Raw genomic sequence first — 20,250 nt, forward strand, 5'->3', positions numbered from 1 at the left:
CACTGATGCAATTGGTATGAGGGGGAACTGAGTACCAGCAGCAGCACTAAAGTGCAAATAATCACAGTTAGGAACATCCTCAAGGGTATTATAGCTTTTATAGAATGGTTATAGTATTTATAACCATTCTATAAAGCAAGTGGACTGTCTAAGATGAAATAAAACTGTAATGATCTATGTGGGGAAACTGAGTCATTGAAGCAGCAAAATAATAGAATATAGATAAGAATACAACAGATTAAAAAATACAACGAAGATAAAGACACAGGGGCTCATTCATAAAACTTGCCGGCAGGTTCTCTTTCGATCGATCACTCGACGTCAAATCCTTTACAACCATGCCAGAATGGCTAACTTCCGCTGTCAATCATCATGTCACACTGGTGATAAAAGTCCTTTGCGGTTGACTTCGCCGACTGTCTCTGCAGAGATTCCACCGTCGCTATTTGCTATTTTGAAAACCTCGACTTTTCCTGTTGCTTTTCCTCGTATTCCCACTTCCAACGACTCAGAGCTCACGCAGCCAGCTCCCGCCCCTAGAGGTTCTGCGAGCTACCTTGTTCTGCTAGCTTACTCACTTTTAGCTAGCTTACGCTCCACGAGGCATCTCTACCTATTGGTGCCATCCTTCAATTTTATTTTAGGAATACCTCAATTCCTTTTTATTCTATTGTTACGTTCCCAAAGTTATCCAGGGGATAAGGGAAGTAACACAAGAAATTAACCGGGGGACAAAGGAGTCAGGAGAAGAGCAATAAACAAACCAAGGATTTATTAACAACTAAAAATAAAAAGGTTAAAAAAAGGCTCAAACCGCCAACTGAAAACTACCTTCTATGAAAAATAAAGAAGGCGATAGGTAACACAGGAACAGTTAAACTAAATTAAGACTAACACAAACAACCTCCCTCTAGAAAGGAGACAAATCTTTACCGACCCCGGTACACCATAAGTCGAGTATTGAGACAAACTATATATATATATATATATATTGAGACAAACTATATATATATATATATATTAAGACAAACCACACAGCTTGGAAGCTGCTGACTGGCACACTGGCCACGTCTATCTGTTCCTCCTGGTCCTTTATACTCCAGGCTTACTTTATACACCTGCCGCATCCGTCTCTGGATCCACAGCTGGGGCTTAGTTTTATGGTTGTCCCCCCTGGCCTCTCCTTTTATTTAGAATATGAGGAGATGAAGTAAATAAACTAGACCTAATTTCAAGAGCGTATGGCAGGAACATCTTTTTAAAACAAAGAGCATTTTCTCTCTTCCTCTGTGCTTCTTTAGCGTGACTTGTGTATTTTTAAGCGCAGACGCCCCCTTGTGGAGAAAGTGACACACATTCAGGAAACACTGAACATTTCAGCAAGCAAGAAAAGAACTTAACTTTTAAATAAAACGTATTTTATTTTTCAGTGGGATTTTCACAATGATGGTAGTATGGGTTTCAGTAAAATATGACTCATTGACCAGTGTGTTTCATACCAGATCCACTGTAAACCAATAACAGTCTGAACCTCAACACACTCCGCATCCATCAGTTATCAATCCTCAACATCACCGAACAGATGCATGTATGAATTGCTTGTCAGAGATACTAACATTACTGCTGCTGTTACTGAAAACCCATTTGAAGTGCAGCGCTGTAGCTCAAGGCAGAAATGTTTTTACCTTTGAGAGCTTGGTGCTCCGAGCACTCAAACGTGCTAAACCCACAGCGCTGTCTGGCACCTGCAACAAAGCTTTCTTTCCAATGTCAAAGAAAAAGAAATAAAGCAGCAGTGGGCAGAGAGGTTAGCGTTGTAAACAGGGAAAAAAAAAACAAGGATATTATACTTTTAGATCTCATCAATCTGTGATGTTCAATGCCTTCCAGGAGTTATTTTGTGATGAAGTGTAATCTACTTTCTTGGTGAACCCTTTACCTTAACCTGCCTTATCTGCTTGTAATTTAGTTGTTGATTTTCGACATTTCCCACAATGCCTTTTGACAAGCACCAGAGAATGGCTGTGAACCCGTGAACTTGTTGCTTTCAAAGATGGGTGATGTCATTTTGCTCAAAGAGAGAGAGTTAGATTTTGCTTCGTCTCATCTGTTAGCTGGCCAACTAGTTTGTGAACACTGGAGCGTTTCTGTGATCACAGCTGTTGTCTTCGCCAAAACACATTACGTCTTGTGGCTGCATTGCATTCTGGTCTCTCTCCTGCTCCTGTGGGTGGAGAAATTGGTCTCTCTCCTCTTCTACGATGGATTTCTCCCTGTATGATTTTTGAACGTCTCTTGGTACAAAATGGCGGCTCTAGAAAGAAGCCCTCGCTCTTTGATTCTGAGGGACTGACACCAAAACCTGACGTTTACGTCTGATGTTTTACATCCTGAAACATGTTCTGATACCAAACTCCATTGTAGCAACTGGAAATATCTCAACATCACATCATGTTCTCTACCTTTGCCCAGTTCTCCACAGGAATAAGGAAAATTCACCAAACAACACTGGGCCCAGAAACATAAGCACATCACCAAGAACAGTGCTCATGTATTTTAAGGTAGATTTTTCCTTTCACGTTCCTAACACTTTCACTAGTTTTTTTCTTCAGATCTCACAATGTGTGTGCATGTAGGACAGAAAAGCACATCAATATGACATAGCCTTCCGTTTGACAAAAGCCAATACGACACCTGCATGTTTCTAAACACATTTTGGAGACTCAGACTGTTAAAATGATCAAAATATAATTCCACACATTCGTTTGGAAAAGAAGGTAACAGAGAATGATTTCCGTTGTGACCAGAGCTAACCAGTTTTTTGTTTTTTTTTAAGAAATGGGGGCACAATTTACACAATTTCTAACACTGATTGTCCTTGAACTTGCTCTGGGCGCTCTGCTCAGTATCTGACCTCTGACCTCCCTGTGTAGGGGGCAAGAGAAAGGACAATCTCAATCTCACAAAATGACACATGGACTTAAAAAGCACATTCCATTAACTGAAAACAGAAACAGTCGCATTTAGTGTTTTGAACAGAGAGCCGCCTCATTGTCCAGGATCTGAGTCTGAGTCGCTGTAGTCTGCCACCAGGGACATGACAACAAAACTTCTGTCCTGCGCCTTTTCCTTCCCACAATCCTCCGCCCTCGTCAGTCCTTTGCCTTCTTCCTCTGTGGTGTTAACACGCATCTCCTTGGATCCACTGTTATTTGTCTCTGCTACTCCCTGTCCCGACTCGGGTGTCTCGTCCTCTCTCTGTGTGACCCTGGAAACCGCCTCCTCTGTGCGTGTGACTTCGGGGTCTGACCTCCTGCGGGTGACGGTGGCGCAGGGTTCGGGTTTTTTTCTAAATCCCTCTGTGCGTCTGCGGATCAGCGGGCCGGGGGCGGAGTTGGGGGACGGACCCAGGGCTTTGGCCACCGCCGCTCCTTTCCCCTGCAGGCCCAGCTTGTGCAGCAGGCTGCCTGCAGCGCCGCCTGGTGGTGCGGAGGGAGACATGAACCACGAGCGAGACGAGATCTCCTTCCGCTTGCTGTGCTGCTTGTCCTCATAGGCTGAATGGAGGAGGAAAAAAGGAGAAAATTGTTAAAGGAGCCCTGTTATGGGAATTCAGATTTCCTCTATTTAAATACATATATGATCAAAGATGTTTAATGAAGATTTTGAATGAGTGGTTAAATTTATTGCATTTTCAAAAAGCCATCCTTTTTTCCGGGCAGTTTCAAACTGAACTTGGTCCTGATTGGCTCCCTCACTAAAGAATTACTAAAATCCATCCAATCAGGCCAGTTTCCACTCAGCAGGTTTACCTCATTTGAGTTAGAGGAGCTGCTGCTGTCGACCAATCAGGGTCCAGTATTGTGAGAACTTAGTGTTCTAATTCTTTCAGTAAATACACTTTAACTAAACTACATTTATTTGCAAAACTTCTTGAAGAGCATTATTCGTTTCCTGAGTCGTAGTGCCTCTGAAAACTGACAGCTCAGTATTAACTGCCCCTGCAGAATGTACTAGAACAAAAACAAGCCGACGTTTTGATCCCTGAATTTGACTGATTCAGAATCCTGATCTGAATTCCTTTGTCAAGTCACTTCAGATCTTTACTCAGTCAAGAAATCCTTGTGAAATCATTCGTTTTAGAACTGCTGCTATATCAATGCAAATATCCATCACAGGGTTTTCCTTGGGATGAGAAGTGTTGAAACTAGGAAGGAGTGCAGTCCAGAGAGCTGAGGCATATTGATACATTTATTTGACTTGTTTTCTGTATGTGTGTGTGTGTGTGTGTGTGTGTGTGTGTGTGTGTGTGTGTGTGTGTGTGTGTGAAAGCGTTTCTTACAGTCAGGAGCCTGGAAGGTGAGCAGTGCTGCCAGTTTCTTGTCCTCCTCCTTCTCTGGCAGCAGTGGGATGGACAGGTTCGTCCTCTTCCTCACTGCGTTGTCCTTCTCCTCCTGCTCAGCCATCACTTTCTTCTCTGTCTGTAGCGTAAATTAAACCACAGCCATCAGTTTAGTGCAAAACCAAAAAGACTTAACGTTACGACATGTCACGTCATGTGAATAGAGGCCTGGCACAGGACGATTGAGTTACACAGGACAATATGAGAATGCAGGACATGCAATTAATAATATATATGAGACAATAACAAAAATGTAAGCTTAAATTAACAACGAAAAAATCAAATCTGTAAAACAACACTTCAAAGGAACAACATTTCCTGAATGTACAGGGTTTCTGCAGGTTTAGGCAAGTTCTATTTAATACTTTAAACTGTTTTAATGCCCAACAGAATTTAAGAAAAAAGACCCCACAAAAGTACCGTTACCATGGTGAGGAACGTCCTTCTTCAATATTAAGGCTTTTATATAACAGTTACCCACACACGTGTCCTCCTGACTGCTATGTTTCCTTCAAAGCAGTATGCATGCTTAATTAAGAATGAAAAAAAAACTGGGCTAGCTGTATTTTATGGGAATTTGACCAATGAAATGCCTTGCTAAAATGTACAGAGTTTTAGGGTTAGGCAAGTTACATTTAAGACTGTATGTCATTTATCTGACAGTTAGAATTTAATTTAAAGAACATCCTCTCAAGTATTATGGCTTTCATACACCAGTGGCCCACATTTCTACAGTAGTGTCATTGTCACTAAAAAAAAATGTCTCTAAAGTAGTACGCGAACAAAAGGATAAAAAAAAACTGAGCTGTGTATGATCAGATGCCTTGCCTGAAACCACCCAATGCCTTTTTAAGGCTTTGAATTTAGATCATTCGATTTCAGACTGAAGAACCTGCAGACAGCATGTAAGCAATTTAAAATCCCCCTTGAGTAGAGCTCAGTACCCTGAACTTGCTGCGGAGGGCGCTGTTGAGCAGGAAGTCGTCCTTCCAGCCGGCCTGGTGGTCCTGGATCTCCGACAGCGAGGGCAGAGCCTTCTTCAGCTTCTCCTTGTCTCTCCCACCGTGGTCCAGCTTGTACATGGCATCCGTCTCCAGCTTCTCCTTCTCTGTCCGCTCTGTCCAGAGAGAGGAGGGGGGTGGGGGGTCAGTGTAGTACATATAGAAGGAAAAGAAGATGGTGACCAATAGCTTTGCCTGGAAGCATGAGTCTGCAGGTACCTGTGGTGAGGATCTGCTCGTTGTCGGCCATGTCCCAGCGCTCCTCCTTCCTGCTCGCCCCGCTCACTATCACGTAGTCGCATGTCGCCGGGTCCGTCTGCATCTCGATGTAGTTCACACACAGGTGGCACTTCATCCGAAACCTGGTGGGAGATTAGTCCAAAAACACACACTTATTTTAAATGCTTAGCTTGCACTGACTGAACTGAATTGCAATTAATAGTTTTCAAATATAAGAGGTGTACAACAAGACATTTAAAGATACACACGGCATTTTTTTATTTTTTTATTATAGTGAAATTGGTCCTCGTTTTGTGTGGGAATGCCCCCTGGATGTCCCCGTACCTCACTTTGAGAACCACCGCTGTAGACAATCAATACACACTGAAGCCTACCTCCCCGTCTGTCTATTTGTTTATGAATTTATTTTGTTTTCTTAACCTTCACTTCTTCATTGGCTGCACAGAGCCTACTTTTATTTACTACTACCACTGCTATAGAGCTCTGATTTGTCCATTTCAACATGTGTACTGACTGAAAGGTTTTCTCCAAAGTAGTAAACATACAAAACAACAAAAAACAGGGTTAACTGTTCTTTACGAGAATCATCAGCATGGATGGAATGTGTTTTTGTCCAATCAGATGCCTTGACTGAAACTTACTTCCCATTGAAAAAGACCCAAAAGGACAAAAATCTTGAGTTATACATTTTTCACACAATACCAATGACTTCATCAGTCATGCTTGTCTGTGTTTACCTGTAGATTGGTGTGGTGTAGTAGTTCCCCACTTTCTTCTTCTCAGCATTGTAGCGTACGCCTGTGCAGACAGAAACACAATGTTATGAAACAACACTGTCAGACACTGAGCCTGGATGAACGGACATCGTTGTTCTCCCAACTTACCCATGCCGATGTGATTCTTGCAGCCATCACACCAGATGTTGTAGGGCATCTCAAACCTTAATGGACACAAAAAGTCGTTTACTAGTAGAACCGACATTTGGGCTGAGAATCGCTGGAAATTTACTGATACTGATACCGGTTCTAATACTGATTCTAGTAAGGCTGGGTATTGGCAAGGACCTCACGATACGATACATATTGCAATACACTGCAATACTCTACATAATTTACTGAAAATTTTAAAATAGAGCTGAAAATACAACTTGCTGTGTACCACCTGGGTAGTCTAATATGTACATCACATTATATTGACTCAGCGGACAAATTGAGTCATAACTATTTAATTCAAAGCGATTTGAGGGAAATTTAAGGACATTTTAAATCCGTTTAAAACAATGAATAATTTTTTTTAACGTATCGATACAAGGGGCTGGAAAATCGATACAGTGTCATGGAAAAAAATATTGCAATACTCAGCTGTATCGATTGTTTTGCACAGCCCTAGATTCTAGGATGTTATTTTGATCAATTCCGTTCTTTGTATTTTATACTCTTTTTCTTTAATTCTTAATAAATAATTAACAGTCATGGTTTTGACCATTAAAATTAATTGTACACGCTTAATAAATTTATCAGATACATTAAGAAATACACACTCACATTCACCAGTGTATTTCAGATTTCCTTGTGCTGATATATTTTGACTAAGCAACTTCCTTTGTGGAATTAAAACACATTTCACTATGCAAAAAAAAAGGAATGAAAGGTACTAAATTGATGCAAATCTAAATGAAAATGTACTTAGGCTAGTAAAAATAAACAAAATTCTGTTGTAAGAATACAAATAACAACGGTGCTAACTTTTTTCAATTGCAAGTTCCAACCAATAAAAGTGTATCGTGCGTGTGTGTGTGTGTGTGTGTGTGTACATACTAACCTGATAACAAGGATACCCTGGGACAGTTTTCTGGCCCTCTCCCGAAGAGGGTGAGTTTTATGGTAGCCATTGAGAGATCCATGCTAGAGACAGAGAATGTAGATATAAGTTTGTGTAGTCACACCTGGCTGTCTATTGAACCATCTGCTAGTGTGTGTGTGTGTTCATACTCACCTTGGCCGGGTCAAAATCAGGAGGGTAGTATTTGTTGGTTCCTTTCCTTTCACCCTGTCAAAGAAAACAGTAAAACAAACTTTAATTGTCAATACAGAGTACAAGCTGAGATACATGTATGTGGCTATTTGTAGCATGCCAGACACAGATATGATATTATATAGATGATATATGGCATGTGAATACATTAGATTCTGACTTACCATACTGACGACTGGTTCTCCACACTAGTAGTGGATTAGCCCTCTGTTCACAAGATAAAAAAAAGAAGAGAAAATGGTGAGATTTGATGCTGTTAAGTCACAGTATAGTATTTGGCTATGTACGTGCAAAAAGACTGCTAGTTATATTCTAACTCTGATCTTTTCCCATGACATGCTCCCCTGCTAATGTTAGAGCCAACTCCTCCCTCCGCCTTGTCCCCCCTCTCTGTACTAGCAGACACTTTTAGCCAGTTTAGCTAGTTAGCTGAATACTACCCACAAGAAAATACACGACCATTTGTGGCATTAAGGTCTTGACAAGAGAAATAGGTAATATTACAGACCAGTCAACATTAGTGTCTTTGGTCTTACGTTAGCAGGGGCTGGATACAAGCTAGCATCCAGGAGAAAAGGATAAACCAATCTCCGTTCGAAAAACTGGCGAATGAATGCTGCGTGGCTTGTGTGCACGTATTCATGCTTCGTAAAACATGATTTAAAACATTTTCTTAATTGTTAGAATTCATTGGTAAATTCGGGATAAATGTAATCCATCAAGTATCCCTATGTCAATAACTTTTCAACTTTTAGACTCGGGTCGCCTGTTATTCCTATGTTTCACTAATACTAACGTTACACAGTGATGGGCTGTAGCGAGCTGTGTGAGCAATTATATTAACTGCGATTTTAATAAAAAATAACTGCTGCTTGGTGGATCAGGTGTATGCCGAATTTTACAGTGGACCCTCGAGATTTGTAAAAAGTCTTAAGTCATGTTCTACACGGCATGTTCGTTTGCTGACAAGCAGGGAAACATTAAACTGCCTGATTTTTAAAATATACTTCGGCATGACGTTCTTTTCTTAGGAGGACGTATCGGGGCTAGATGCAAGCTAACGTTAGGTAAGTTAACGTTAGCGTCCTCTTCGTGCCGATTCGAACACAATGTAACTGACAGTTGCTACAAAACACATTGCATGATAATTACTAAACGCGGAACTGCATGTTTACTGACTATAATCCAAAACTAAAATATACTTACAAATGCTCTTGTAACGTTAGCTGTTTCTGCTAACAGAAACGACAACAACCCAATATCAGAAGACCGATGGGTAATGAGACGTCACTTCCAGGTTTCGGAAGTAACGTCATGTTGCAGGGGATTGTGGGAAGCGGCGCCGGTGTCATGAGAGAAAACGTGTTCGGCGCCACAACAACATTTCCGAAGTAGGCTATATTATCATTTCCCAGGGCCGGGGAAATGGAGAATAAAACGGAGCCGCACAAGCGTTACATCTGCTCGTTTTCCGACTGTGAGGCATCCTATAACAAACAATGGAAACTGGACGCTCACATGTGTAAACACACGGGTCAGAAGCCCCACACATGTGAGCACAATGGCTGCGGTAAGTCCTTCTGCAGCCCGTACCACTTAGCGCGGCACGAGCTAACTCACAGCGGGGTGAAACCCTTCCAGTGTACTGAAGCCGGCTGCACTGAAGCCTTCACTACTAATTCAAACCTAAAGAAACACATCAGCCGCAACCACACTCAGGAACAGAAGAAATACACGTGCAAAGTCGAGGGCTGCGGACTGGCGTTCAAGAAAAACAAGCAGCTGAAGTCCCACATGTGTGAGCAGCACACCCAGCTGCCCCCCTACCAGTGCACCTCCGAGGGCTGCCAGATGCGGTTCGCCTTCCCCAGCAAGCTGAAACGCCACGAGAAGGTGCACCGAGGCTACCCCTGCCAGGACGAGGGCTGCGCCTTCACCGGGAAGACCTGGACGGAGTACCAGAAGCACCGGAAGGACGCTCACAGGGCCGTCCTGCGGTGCGACCGGTGCGACAAGGTGTTCCGCGACTCGTGGTTCCTGCAGCAGCACCAGCGCGTCCACTCGGAGGTGCGGGTGGTGCTGAAGTGCCCCAGGGACGGGTGCGACAGGTCCTTCACCACGCCGTTCAACCTGCAGAGCCACATCAGCTCCTTCCACGAGGCGCTGCGGCCCTTCGCCTGCGCCCACCAGGGCTGCGGCAAGACCTTCGCCATGAAGCAGAGCCTGCAGCGCCACAGCGTCGCCCACGACCCGGAGAGGAGGAAGCTGAAGAAGCCTCGGCCCAAGACTGGACCCAAGCGGTCTCTGGCCTCCAGGATCAGCGGGCACGTCGCCACGAAGAAAGCGGGGTGTAAAAAGACACAGGACGGCACGGGCCGAGCGTCCGAGTCCCACGGCGGGTCTGGACAGAGGAAGACGGGTCCGCCCGGTCCGGTTGAGCTGGTCTCCCTCCTGCAGGACACGTCTTTATTATGCAACCCGGCTTTGGAAACCCACGGACTCACTAATGAGCTTACTGCACTGTTACCTGTGTAGAGCCTCATGAAGGAATTCACACCAAACTGAGACTGAAGTAGTGACAGTTATTACAGCATTCATGATCAGGGCTGGGCGATAATTCAGTATCATCATTTACTGTCTTTCGGTGGAATCATCGTCATGAGTTTGAGATTTCGTGACACATTTCTGCTGTCTAAACTGATGATATGAAACATTTTAAGTAATGTATGAAGCATTTTAAGCAATATACCACTTAGTTTGACTATTACCTCCCATTCATTTGAATGAGGCAACGAAAAATAACCTGTAGACTGACATTTAACACGTTTGTGAACAGATTCAACAACAGATCTCGCTTTTAAGACAACAAAGAAGGAATTGGTCCGTAGTCATTTTGCGTTTCTAGTCTTGGTTTACACTAAAAGTTGTATTTGAAAATCAAAGTAGATCCGGTCTCCCAAACGGGAAGTATCACCTAAATGGTATCTCTCCGCTATGTTCTTGTTTATCAGTAAAAAATAGTCCATACCCAGGGATGCGCGCGCCACAACTCCGCGCAGACTTGCCAAAAATGCGCATAATTAGCGTAAATTTGGGAAAATTGAAAAATGAGCTTCGTCAGTCCGTGCCTATGCCAATGCTCAATGCCCATGTGCAGTTTCAGATTGATTGGCCAACCCATCGAGGAGCAAAATGGATGCAAACAGACGGACAGAGTTTTCCTCATTTTATAGTAGGATGCTATTTGTCAAAATTAGGTTCTGAAACACTGGACCAACAGTCAATTGAAACTCACAGTAGTGGGACCTGTTGTTGAATCTGTCCACCAACGTGTTAAATGTAAGGTTTTCAGGTTTGAATGGCAAAAATCCTAATGATTATCCTGATATTGACTTCAACCATATCGCCCAGCCCTTTTTATGATGCAGTATTATTTTTTACTTATTTCTCACAGTTTCAAAAAGCTTGTTTTGTGCTGTAAGTCAGACTGAAGAGCAGCAGCTAAAGGCCTAAAAGGTTCTTCAGTTAGGGTTCTGGCTCTGTGTTTGCTGCCTGTAAGTCTGTTTTTCTTTGTGGTCGTTAGTTTGCTGAAGGTGAACCGAGAACGGACGAGTCAGCTTCACCACACGGATGACTTTTGTCTCACCAACGAATCTTAGTGTTTCTTCCTCCTGGGTGACGTCTTCGGCTCCGGTGTTTCTCTCTGTGGTTCAAACATCGACTTTGTTTTGAAGCACTTTATTTTGTTAAAGCCATTATTTTTGTGCCATTTGTGTAGTTGTTAAAGAAAATATATATTTTTTTCCATGTTGTGAATAAGAGAGATAATTATGATAAAGTTTAATTGTTGCTCATACTGTCGCAAAAAATTATTTTGCAACCAGAAAGGCAGTATTTTGTAAAAACAATGAAAAATATGACTTCAATATGACTTTTGATAGTATTGATTACTGTCAAACTAGAGAATATAGTATTGAAAAAAAGGGGGTGTCTGTGGAAGATGGGTGCACCTCCCTCTATCAGGGATGCAAACAACTCGCTTTTTTCACGTCAATTTGGGTGACTTGTGTGAATAGTCCAGATCCAAAGGGGGGGGGGGGGTATGTGACGGACGAATCTCCTTAACGATTCCTACAGTGTATTTCTGTCATGCTCATATGAGTGAACTGCATTGAACAAAAAATTCTACTCAATAGAGACAAAGACGGCAGGCATGTTTGTACCGGTTGGGAAATGACTTACAGTGCTGAAATACAATGTATTCTTTTAGTAACAAACAAAAAAAAGCAGCAAACGCAAGGAAGTTTGTCTGTGATATAATTAAACTACATGTAGTTAACTACTCCCCAACACTGCAGTTATGTTACCTTTCTAATTCTGAAAATAAAAAAACGTAATTTACTACTTAACACCTATTTATTTAAGCATATAGCACAGGCCTTCGTCACACGTCATATTACGCCGTTGCATTTTTTTTTCGACTTCGGGTAGCTCTCTTTTTTCACCATACATGTGTTTGCATCCCTGCTCTATAATAGGGAGAATCCCAGGTAACAGGTGTGTTCTTGTGTTATCTAATAGACATAATATAAGTTCATTCAGTGATCATTCCCAGTGCTATATACAGATTTCATATTTAATCTGAAACCACAGGAACATAGTGGAAAAAAAACATTGGAAAATTACACATCATGAAAGCGAATAGGTGTTGCCTGCAAGACATCAGGCAACTGATGGGCTGTTCATAAATTAAACAATGCTACAGCATTCCTCATGTGTAACATGTCATGAGGTCCTTATGACAGGGCTGGGAAAGTAATGGAAGGGTGGAAAGAGTCAGGGAGGAGAGATTGGAGTGAGAATAGTTCTGTAGAGTAAGGCACACTGGCAGGGTGGGGGGTACGATTCCCACTGGAGCCACCCATACTCAAACTGTGTGCACCCACAGCACTGTGAAGCGCTCTGGATAAGGTCGATGGAGGAGAGATGCTCCGAGTCTGACAGCTGGTTTTCCACAGTGCGGCACAGGATCGGTACCTATCGCAATTTTGAACATATTGGATCCTGTCTGTGTGTAACTACAGCAATAGCAAAGCCATAGCAATCGGTGTCAACATCAACAACAGACAGAAGGACCCCCTGGGGTCCTTTTTTCAAATTTTGCCTCCAATTTGGAGGACTTGAGGCCGTTCTGCACTTTCTTGTCGGCCTGTTACATAAACAGCACTTGTCTTCTGTTTCCCATTGTTGCAGTGTTTTGTCGTTTTCCAATTTTTGTTTGTCTTGCCTCGTTTTTCTCTGACTTCACACTTTCGTTCCATTTGTTTACACCGGCTGGGTATTTAAAAATGGCGGTTGTAGCTGACCATTGCCGACCATTGCTTGTGTATTGCTCGTGCGTGATGACGACAATCCTGCCAGCAGCCTATGGAAGCAGGCTAGTATCCAATACATACGGGTGTAGCTGCATGCTGCTACTGTACCCTAACTGTATTGAATATAATGGAAAAACCTATACAGTGACAGCACAGGTTCGCTGCTGCAGTGGAAAAGCAGAGTTGTGTGACCCAGTGGTTCTCAACTGCTGAGTTCACTAATTTGCTCATCTTCAACCAAAGAGGAAGGGGGGGGGGGTGCGGAGGGTGTAAATCAGTGAGATCACCTGCTGCAGTGTTTGGTTGGAATGAAAACCTGCAGACTCTTGGGCCTCGATGGCGCATGTTTGATAAGCGCTGACCTGACCAGCAGATTTACGGCGTAAACATTAGCGGCTCTGTGCGAGTTTGAGATTCCGAGGCTAAATCCCCTCAGAATATTTCCCGTTACAGGAAGGCTGCTCCCGACATTCCTGCCCCGCTCGGCTCAGACGAACCCTATATGGACCGGCCGTCAGACCATCTCACCTAGGAATGCACAGCAGACCTCATACAATTAGTATTCATAGAGTTCAAATGTAACACAACTGTAATATTCTGCGTTCTTGTCTATGTAGATTGGTCATAAGAGCCAGAATAACTTTATTCACTGTGTCCAATAGATACACAGGGATTTGTCTTGGTGACACTGTTGCGGAGACATTGACAACTTAAATAGTAACATAGAACTATAATATATGATGCAAAAACACGACCGCACACACAGTGATCAAGGGACAGTGATGGTGCATACATATCAATACAAATCAAAACTTTGCTCGAGTCCCGAGTCAGTCTCAAGTCTTGAGGCACAAGTCTCAAGTCAAGTCCTAAGTCCAAAAGAAAACTGTCAAGTCCATGTCATTAATGTCAAGTCTCAAGTCTAAACGTAGAACAAGTCAAGTCAGAACAAATCAAGAGTCCAGTATCAATTTAATATCTTAAAGAAAACTAAATATCTAGGTCTTTTCAATGCAATATGGTTTTAATAGGATAAAAACTTGGTAAGAGCATCATGAGTTTGATTTCTATAATCAGTTTCAACTTCAATAAATTCAATCATTCCATACAAATTCAGAAAACTGAATTTAAATTCAGTCGTCTGCTGGAACAAATCTCATCACTTTCAATATGAGTCATTTACACAAACACAAGATCTCAAGTCAAGACTTTAGAAACCTTTTCAAGTCATCAAAGTACAAGTCAGAGTCAAGTCCCAAGTCACCAGAACCCAAGTCAAGTTGAGTCTGAAGTCTTCTCTTCATGCATCAAGTCAAGTCTCAAGCAATTAAAATTGTGACTTGAGTCCCCACCTCTGTTACAAATACATGTTTAATATTCAGTCACTATGTTCAGATCATCTGTCTCATGTCAGTAAATATATCAGCCAGTATTTCTGTAGGTTTCTCCACTTCTACATACACTCTTCCTCTCATAAACCTGAATCATTTTGTCTCATTTATTTTATTTTATCCAACCTTTATTCAACCGGGTAGTCACACTAAGATTAAACTGTTTTTCAAGACAGCCCAGGCCAAGAAAGCCGCATCAATTACAATCAGAGGCAGATAAATGACATGCAACTATCTACAAGACCGAGTACACATAAGAAATCCTAAAACACACATTCACGTGTGTCTGTGCCAATGCCACCATATTCTTTTTCTGTAAAACTCCCAATCTTTCCACTTTTGACCCTTTTCCCTGTATTGATTTTTCCATGTAGGATTTTGTACATGTATGTCTATTTTTACCTCTCCGTATCAGTTTTGGCCTGAAGTCAGGCTAGATTTAGCCCTGACTGGAGTGGAGCCAGAGCCTCAGCCCTCTGCTGCCTCTGAGCACAAAGACTAACGGACTGCTGTGGGTTCAAAGTTGGCTGCTGTTAAACCTACACATCATATCTTTATTTTTAACATCTGTCTCTATTCCCTAGCCTAACTTAGAAAGCACATTCTTTATAGGCCATCCTCCTTTAAGTGGTTATGTATAATATATTTTCTTTGCTGAGGTGAAGAATTTTTTCAGGATTTAAAAGCAAACAAATCGTCGCTATCGGGTAAAAACCTTGTAATGCCAACTTTTCAGGGACTACGAAACAGCCTTGGTTTCAGCTTGACAACAATGTATTTCATTTTATTTCTTCACTGTGACCAGGACCATGTAATCCTTCAACAGACTTTAAAACATGAAAACCACCAAAATTAGCGTTATGCAGTTTTCACGTGACAACAGCAAAGTGCTATGTCTTTAAAACTGTTAAAACTAGGTCATTAAACATCCTTGATCACAGCAGAGGTTTTATGTGGGTTTTTTTTCATGGAACAAATGGTAATACAGGAAGCAGTATGTGATATTAGCGATATGTCTTGATATATATGTCTGCTTCCTGTGACGACATGTAAAATCCTACAGAGTGAATGTGCTAAACGTGCAGGAATGCACCGGAGTCAGAGCGCAGGGAGGTTTACTCCAAGATCTACGATGCTTGGAGAAAGATTTAGAGCGGACTAGAAATCAGACGATCTTCTTATTAATGTTGGGAGCCGACAGTAGCAGACAGGTTAGAGAAGTGGGCTGTGCGGTCACTGCTTCAAACCCTGGACCATCTGGGAAAAATTGGAGGAAAATGAACAAGAAACGCTCTTCCCTCCAGTAACAACTACTGCCTTCATGCCATTGAGCAAGGCACAAAACCCCCAGTTGCTCCAGTAGAGCTGGACACCAAATATGAATGTGTATAACTGTGTGAATGTGAATGTCTTCTAATAATAGTTCATAGTAATTATAGTTCATTATAATTAAACACATTTCTTTTTAACTTGATTTACAAACAAAATCAAGTAGGTTCTTGTAGGTTCATGTCTCTCAGTTCAGTTCTACCATTTCTAGATCGCAGTATCAAAAAATCAGACATCAGGCAAAAGGTCGATGTTGGCTTCACATTTGAAGAGCTGGAAAAAGAAAATCAATACCATAAGTTCATCATTCAATATCTGGCAAGTATAGAGGATCCCGTGTATAAACGTGCTACCGTTTGGTTAACCGAGGACTGAAGTTACCTAATGTCCTTCTAAAGATGCCATACTTGTATATGAGTAGGTATCTAATTTTGGATCCAAATTATGTAAGCAGTGCGTTCAGTTCCAGTCAGGATGACCATTCCCTTTCTTTGTGTGCCGCTCCTCTCGGCTCCTAACAATACCGCAGTATGAGAGCATTGTCAACATTTGGTGTCTCTTTTCGATAAATGATGCCACGTTCTTCCCATTCCTAACTTCTGACAACTCTAAATTCCAGACTGGTTCTGTAGGCCAAATTCCAAAGGGATTGCTCTATCTCCACTGTAATTCTTCAGCGTTCTTCTCCTTCTCCTCCTCCTCCTCCGCCTCCTCTTTTAATCTTTCCCTTGGCCTCCATCCTCCCGTCTCTTTGGGAGGTGGAAGGAATGTGTCAGGCCCTTTGCCCTCTCGCGCTCTTGCTTTCCGTGAGGATTACCGGGAGATGGATGCTCTCCGTGAGAATCGTTTCGTCTCTTGCTTGCCTGAGGAGAGCTGAGTCAAGCAGTGGTCAGGTAGTGAAGTCATCATTTTCAGGCTTCTACAGTTTTTAACCCATATTTATGTTAATTTGTCCAAGCTGACAAAGAAGATGACGCATAAACTGACATCTAGAAGCTGTCCAATACAACCATAAACTCAAACTTCTCCAGTAAAGCAGCCAGGGGGGGTTCAGTGTCTTCTTCCTCAAGGACACTTCAGTGGTGGTTCTTGAGTTCTTGAGTATTATTTATTCACTGTGGACCCACAGGTACATTTGTTTGAGCTGACTCTTCTCAAGCTACTACTTGTAGAACTTTGAAGTAGAGACAGGACCAAAGGGGCAACACAAATTTCGCGAAATGAGCACGAACTCTGAAACATATGGAAGTAAAGAAATGCCACAAAGATTTGAATTTTCCAGATTTGAAGCCATCACATTCTTAATATTTGAATCTGTATCTGAAATGTATCTGAAAATTAGAGGCATGTAGAGGCTGTATTGACTTATTATACTGAGACTTCAAATGAGCAAAGGCAACTAAAGCAACTTTGGTTAAGGTTAAACCCTGGACAGAAGAGTGTCAGTAGACACTTTTGATGCACGGCATGTGATGCTACTAGTGCCCACTGCACTAGTAGCAGTGGGCACTAGTATTGATTGGAGATTGATGGAGATTTGAAGTGTCAACACAGGAAGACAAATAGAAGATATCAGCCGGTCACTCCTGCAGTTCATAGATGGCAGAAAACAGTGTTTTGATGGTCTGTTCCCTGCATTGACGCTCCGAAATTGATCCTGAGCTGAAGCTGCGAGCCACTTAACGCCTTTACTTTGCCTGCAACCACTGAGAACAATAGATGCGTTTGTTGACGCCAGTGTCCGACACTTTCTATCTGTCCAGGGCTTTAGGGTTAAGGTTGGGGTTAGATTTAGGCAACTAAAACAATTTGGTTAAGGTTGAGGAAAGGGGGTTTTTTTTGGGCTAAAAATGAAAACTTCACTCACAGTAGAAATCTTCTTGGTATGCGTTGGGATTCAAACCCTGGTCATCAGAGTTGAAGGCAGATGTATGCCCCATCCACCACCTCTTCCATCACACCAGTTCAATGTGAGACCAATCTCCACTCATGCCTCCTTCATGTGATCCTTTCATGGTAAGGAAACATCTGTCTCTGTTGCATTTTAAGACGTGCTCATTTCACGAACTTTAGGAGACCAGGCTTTATCAGACTATTCACTATACACAAATATTGATTGGCCTGTCCTGGACCACAGAAATAACATGAATTAATTCATTATTTGAGTGGTGTTTCTCTTCACAGAGCCTAACTGAGCATGACTAATGGGAGCAAGTTCCAACCAAAGTCCAATAAAGCCATTGGGATCAATAAAAACACATTTGTTTCCAATCCTTCTTACCAACATTCAGTGTAAAACTATACTGTAAATAGAGACCAGCTCTCTTGTTATTGTGTCATACATATGTAGTTCTTCTGCTTCTGGTCAAGTTACAGACTTCTTGTGTTGGATGGACAAGGAAAGAACAAAATGATTCAACCATTTACCAATTAGTCTTACGGATACATATTCTACTTTGTGTTTTACAGGGAATGAAAGAGTACGGAAATATTTTACTCAAGAAGAGGCACTGATGGTTTAGGTAACATTTGCTCAAGTGAGAGTCAGAGTCCTTGTCTGGAATATCAGCGAGGAAGCTGCTCACTAAAAAGTACATAGTTACTTTTGAGGAAAAATTATGGATTTTGTGTGCGCTCCAAAAATCTTATCCTCCAAAGATTTAACAACGAAATTCCTGGAAATAAATTTAATGGGCCATTATCAGTCCAGGATTTGGAGATGGTTCCTTTTTATTGCATATTAACAAAGCTACAGTTTGAGTTATGGGACTGTTTTCCTGTAATAAATAAATGCAAAATCTCATTGTACTCACTTCTCTTGCCTAAGAATAACTTACTCAAGTGAAAGGAGTTCGTATTTAAAAAATACTCAGTAAAAGTAATAGGAAATCCTCAGGAAAAAAGCGTTACTCTAAAAATCTACTTTCTCTTACTACTTGCTCTTTGTCTACGCCACATAACTGGCTTACTATGTTTCTAAAAGACGTTGCCTCAGTTTATAGCTGGACAGACAGGACCAGACTTAGGTCAAATAGTATTTGCAAATACATTTTATTTTAGCAAAGTATTTGAAAGTTATAGTATGCCTCTCTGTGATTGACTGCTTAACTGACACTGTCTGAATTGTCTTAACGCAGTAAACACCCTCCATCCAAGCAGGTTTAAACAACTTGCTGTTGTCATGTGAAAACCTTTTACTTCCAATCTTGATTTTCATATTTTAACCTCTGTCATCCATGCTCCTTGGTCCAATGGAACCCTTTCAGAACTCACTGGGTAAACTCAAAAAGGCATGGGGGTCAAGCTGAAAACAAGACTATTTTCCTTGACATTTTGGAGATGCAAGGTTTTCACGGGACGGCAACGAAACGCTAAGAATTATTTGACCCAGGTCTGCTGTTTTCACAAGATAGTCCAGTATTCTCAGAAGATAGTGAGGTACGGCCAGACGGAGAGATACAGAGCGGATTTCAAATGTTTGGCAACTCATGAATTCTTCAGACTCGATCCATATTTTCGGCGAAGTCATGTTAAGTGTCCGTCATTTCCTAAATAAGATGCATTGAGTTGTAAGAGCAACACCTGGATGTAAAAATACAAGGTACATATAGCCTACACCTTCTTTCAAATTCCATTCATTATACCTGCATTTGCCCTACAGACGTTACATAATACATATTCTACATATTCTACATGTCAACCGCACATTGCTGATGAAATCCCTCAATTTATGGAGAAGCTTCTTCTGAAGACGAGTCACCCATTGTGGAATGTCTGCTGAAACAGGCCCTGTTGTGTTTTTTCTCTTTCATTTTTCTAATTATAACCTCACCTCCCATCCCGCTTCGATTTTTAACCCTTGAAAGTGCTCTTCGCTATTGATGTCTGGACTTCTCCATTGTCCTTGTTCTATAATTTTTTTACACTTTTTACAGTTTCTCGATCTGTCTATCTATGTATCTCTTGGCTGCCTGCTTGCCTGCCTCTCTACCTGCCTGTCTGTCTATCTACCTGTCTATTTATTTATTTATCTATCAGATTTATCTGGCTATCATCGGCACCATCTCAGTGTCATGTTGGTCCACTCCTTAGCAGCTTTAGGAAAATCTGCCCCCAACCTCCTGGAATCCATTTTGCCAGGGGCCAACATCCTTTGGAAAAACATCTGGGGGAAAATGAACCATAACCCAGTGATTTACACCAATTAGATAATCCCAATACGACAAATTCTGGGTCAAACGCCCGCCTGCCCTCCTACGCTGTCTGTCAGGCTCAGGTGAGTGGGATAGCCTGTTGGCAAGTAACGGGTTAGTGTCTCTCCCCCCTCGTCTCTTCCCTTCACCCCCCCTTCATCTCAGAGGGCTATATATTGGAGGTCGCGACTCGTCTACATCTCAGCATCACTTGCACTCACACACACTCGCACACACACACACACACACAAGTGTTTTGCGACGGACAGACGAAGAGCAGACAGG

The 20,250-nt window shown here is 42.0% G+C and overlaps 2 protein-coding genes across 2 annotated transcripts; one reads left to right on the forward strand and one right to left on the reverse strand.

The window, feature by feature from the left end:
- Positions 1-1,329: 1,329 nt before the first annotated feature.
- On the reverse strand, positions 1,330-8,948 carry yju2b (YJU2 splicing factor homolog B). The gene is made up of 10 exons (XM_071527961.1): positions 8,884-8,948; positions 7,842-7,884; positions 7,639-7,692; positions 7,465-7,547; positions 6,528-6,583; positions 6,381-6,441; positions 5,623-5,765; positions 5,347-5,519; positions 4,343-4,481; positions 1,330-3,557 (listed from the first exon to the last, which is right to left on the reverse strand). Exons 2-10 carry the CDS (start codon positions 7,842-7,844, stop codon positions 3,049-3,051), a joined length of 1,221 nt encoding a protein of 406 aa, XP_071384062.1. The 5' UTR covers positions 7,845-7,884; positions 8,884-8,948; the 3' UTR covers positions 1,330-3,048.
- A 74-nt stretch (positions 8,949-9,022) lies between these two features.
- On the forward strand, positions 9,023-11,735 carry LOC139651117 (transcription factor IIIA-like). The gene has a single exon (XM_071527962.1). It carries the CDS (start codon positions 9,103-9,105, stop codon positions 10,210-10,212), a length of 1,110 nt encoding a protein of 369 aa, XP_071384063.1. The 5' UTR covers positions 9,023-9,102; the 3' UTR covers positions 10,213-11,735.
- The last annotated feature ends 8,515 nt before the right edge of the window (positions 11,736-20,250 follow it).

This window comes from Centroberyx affinis, unplaced genomic scaffold (genome assembly GCF_046629955.1).
Source record: "Centroberyx affinis isolate AG114_WGS23_722 - 3 ecotype Tasmania unplaced genomic scaffold, CSIRO-AGI_Caff_v1 ptg001596l_1, whole genome shotgun sequence".
NCBI classification, from domain to species: domain Eukaryota; kingdom Metazoa; phylum Chordata; class Actinopteri; order Beryciformes; family Berycidae; genus Centroberyx; species Centroberyx affinis.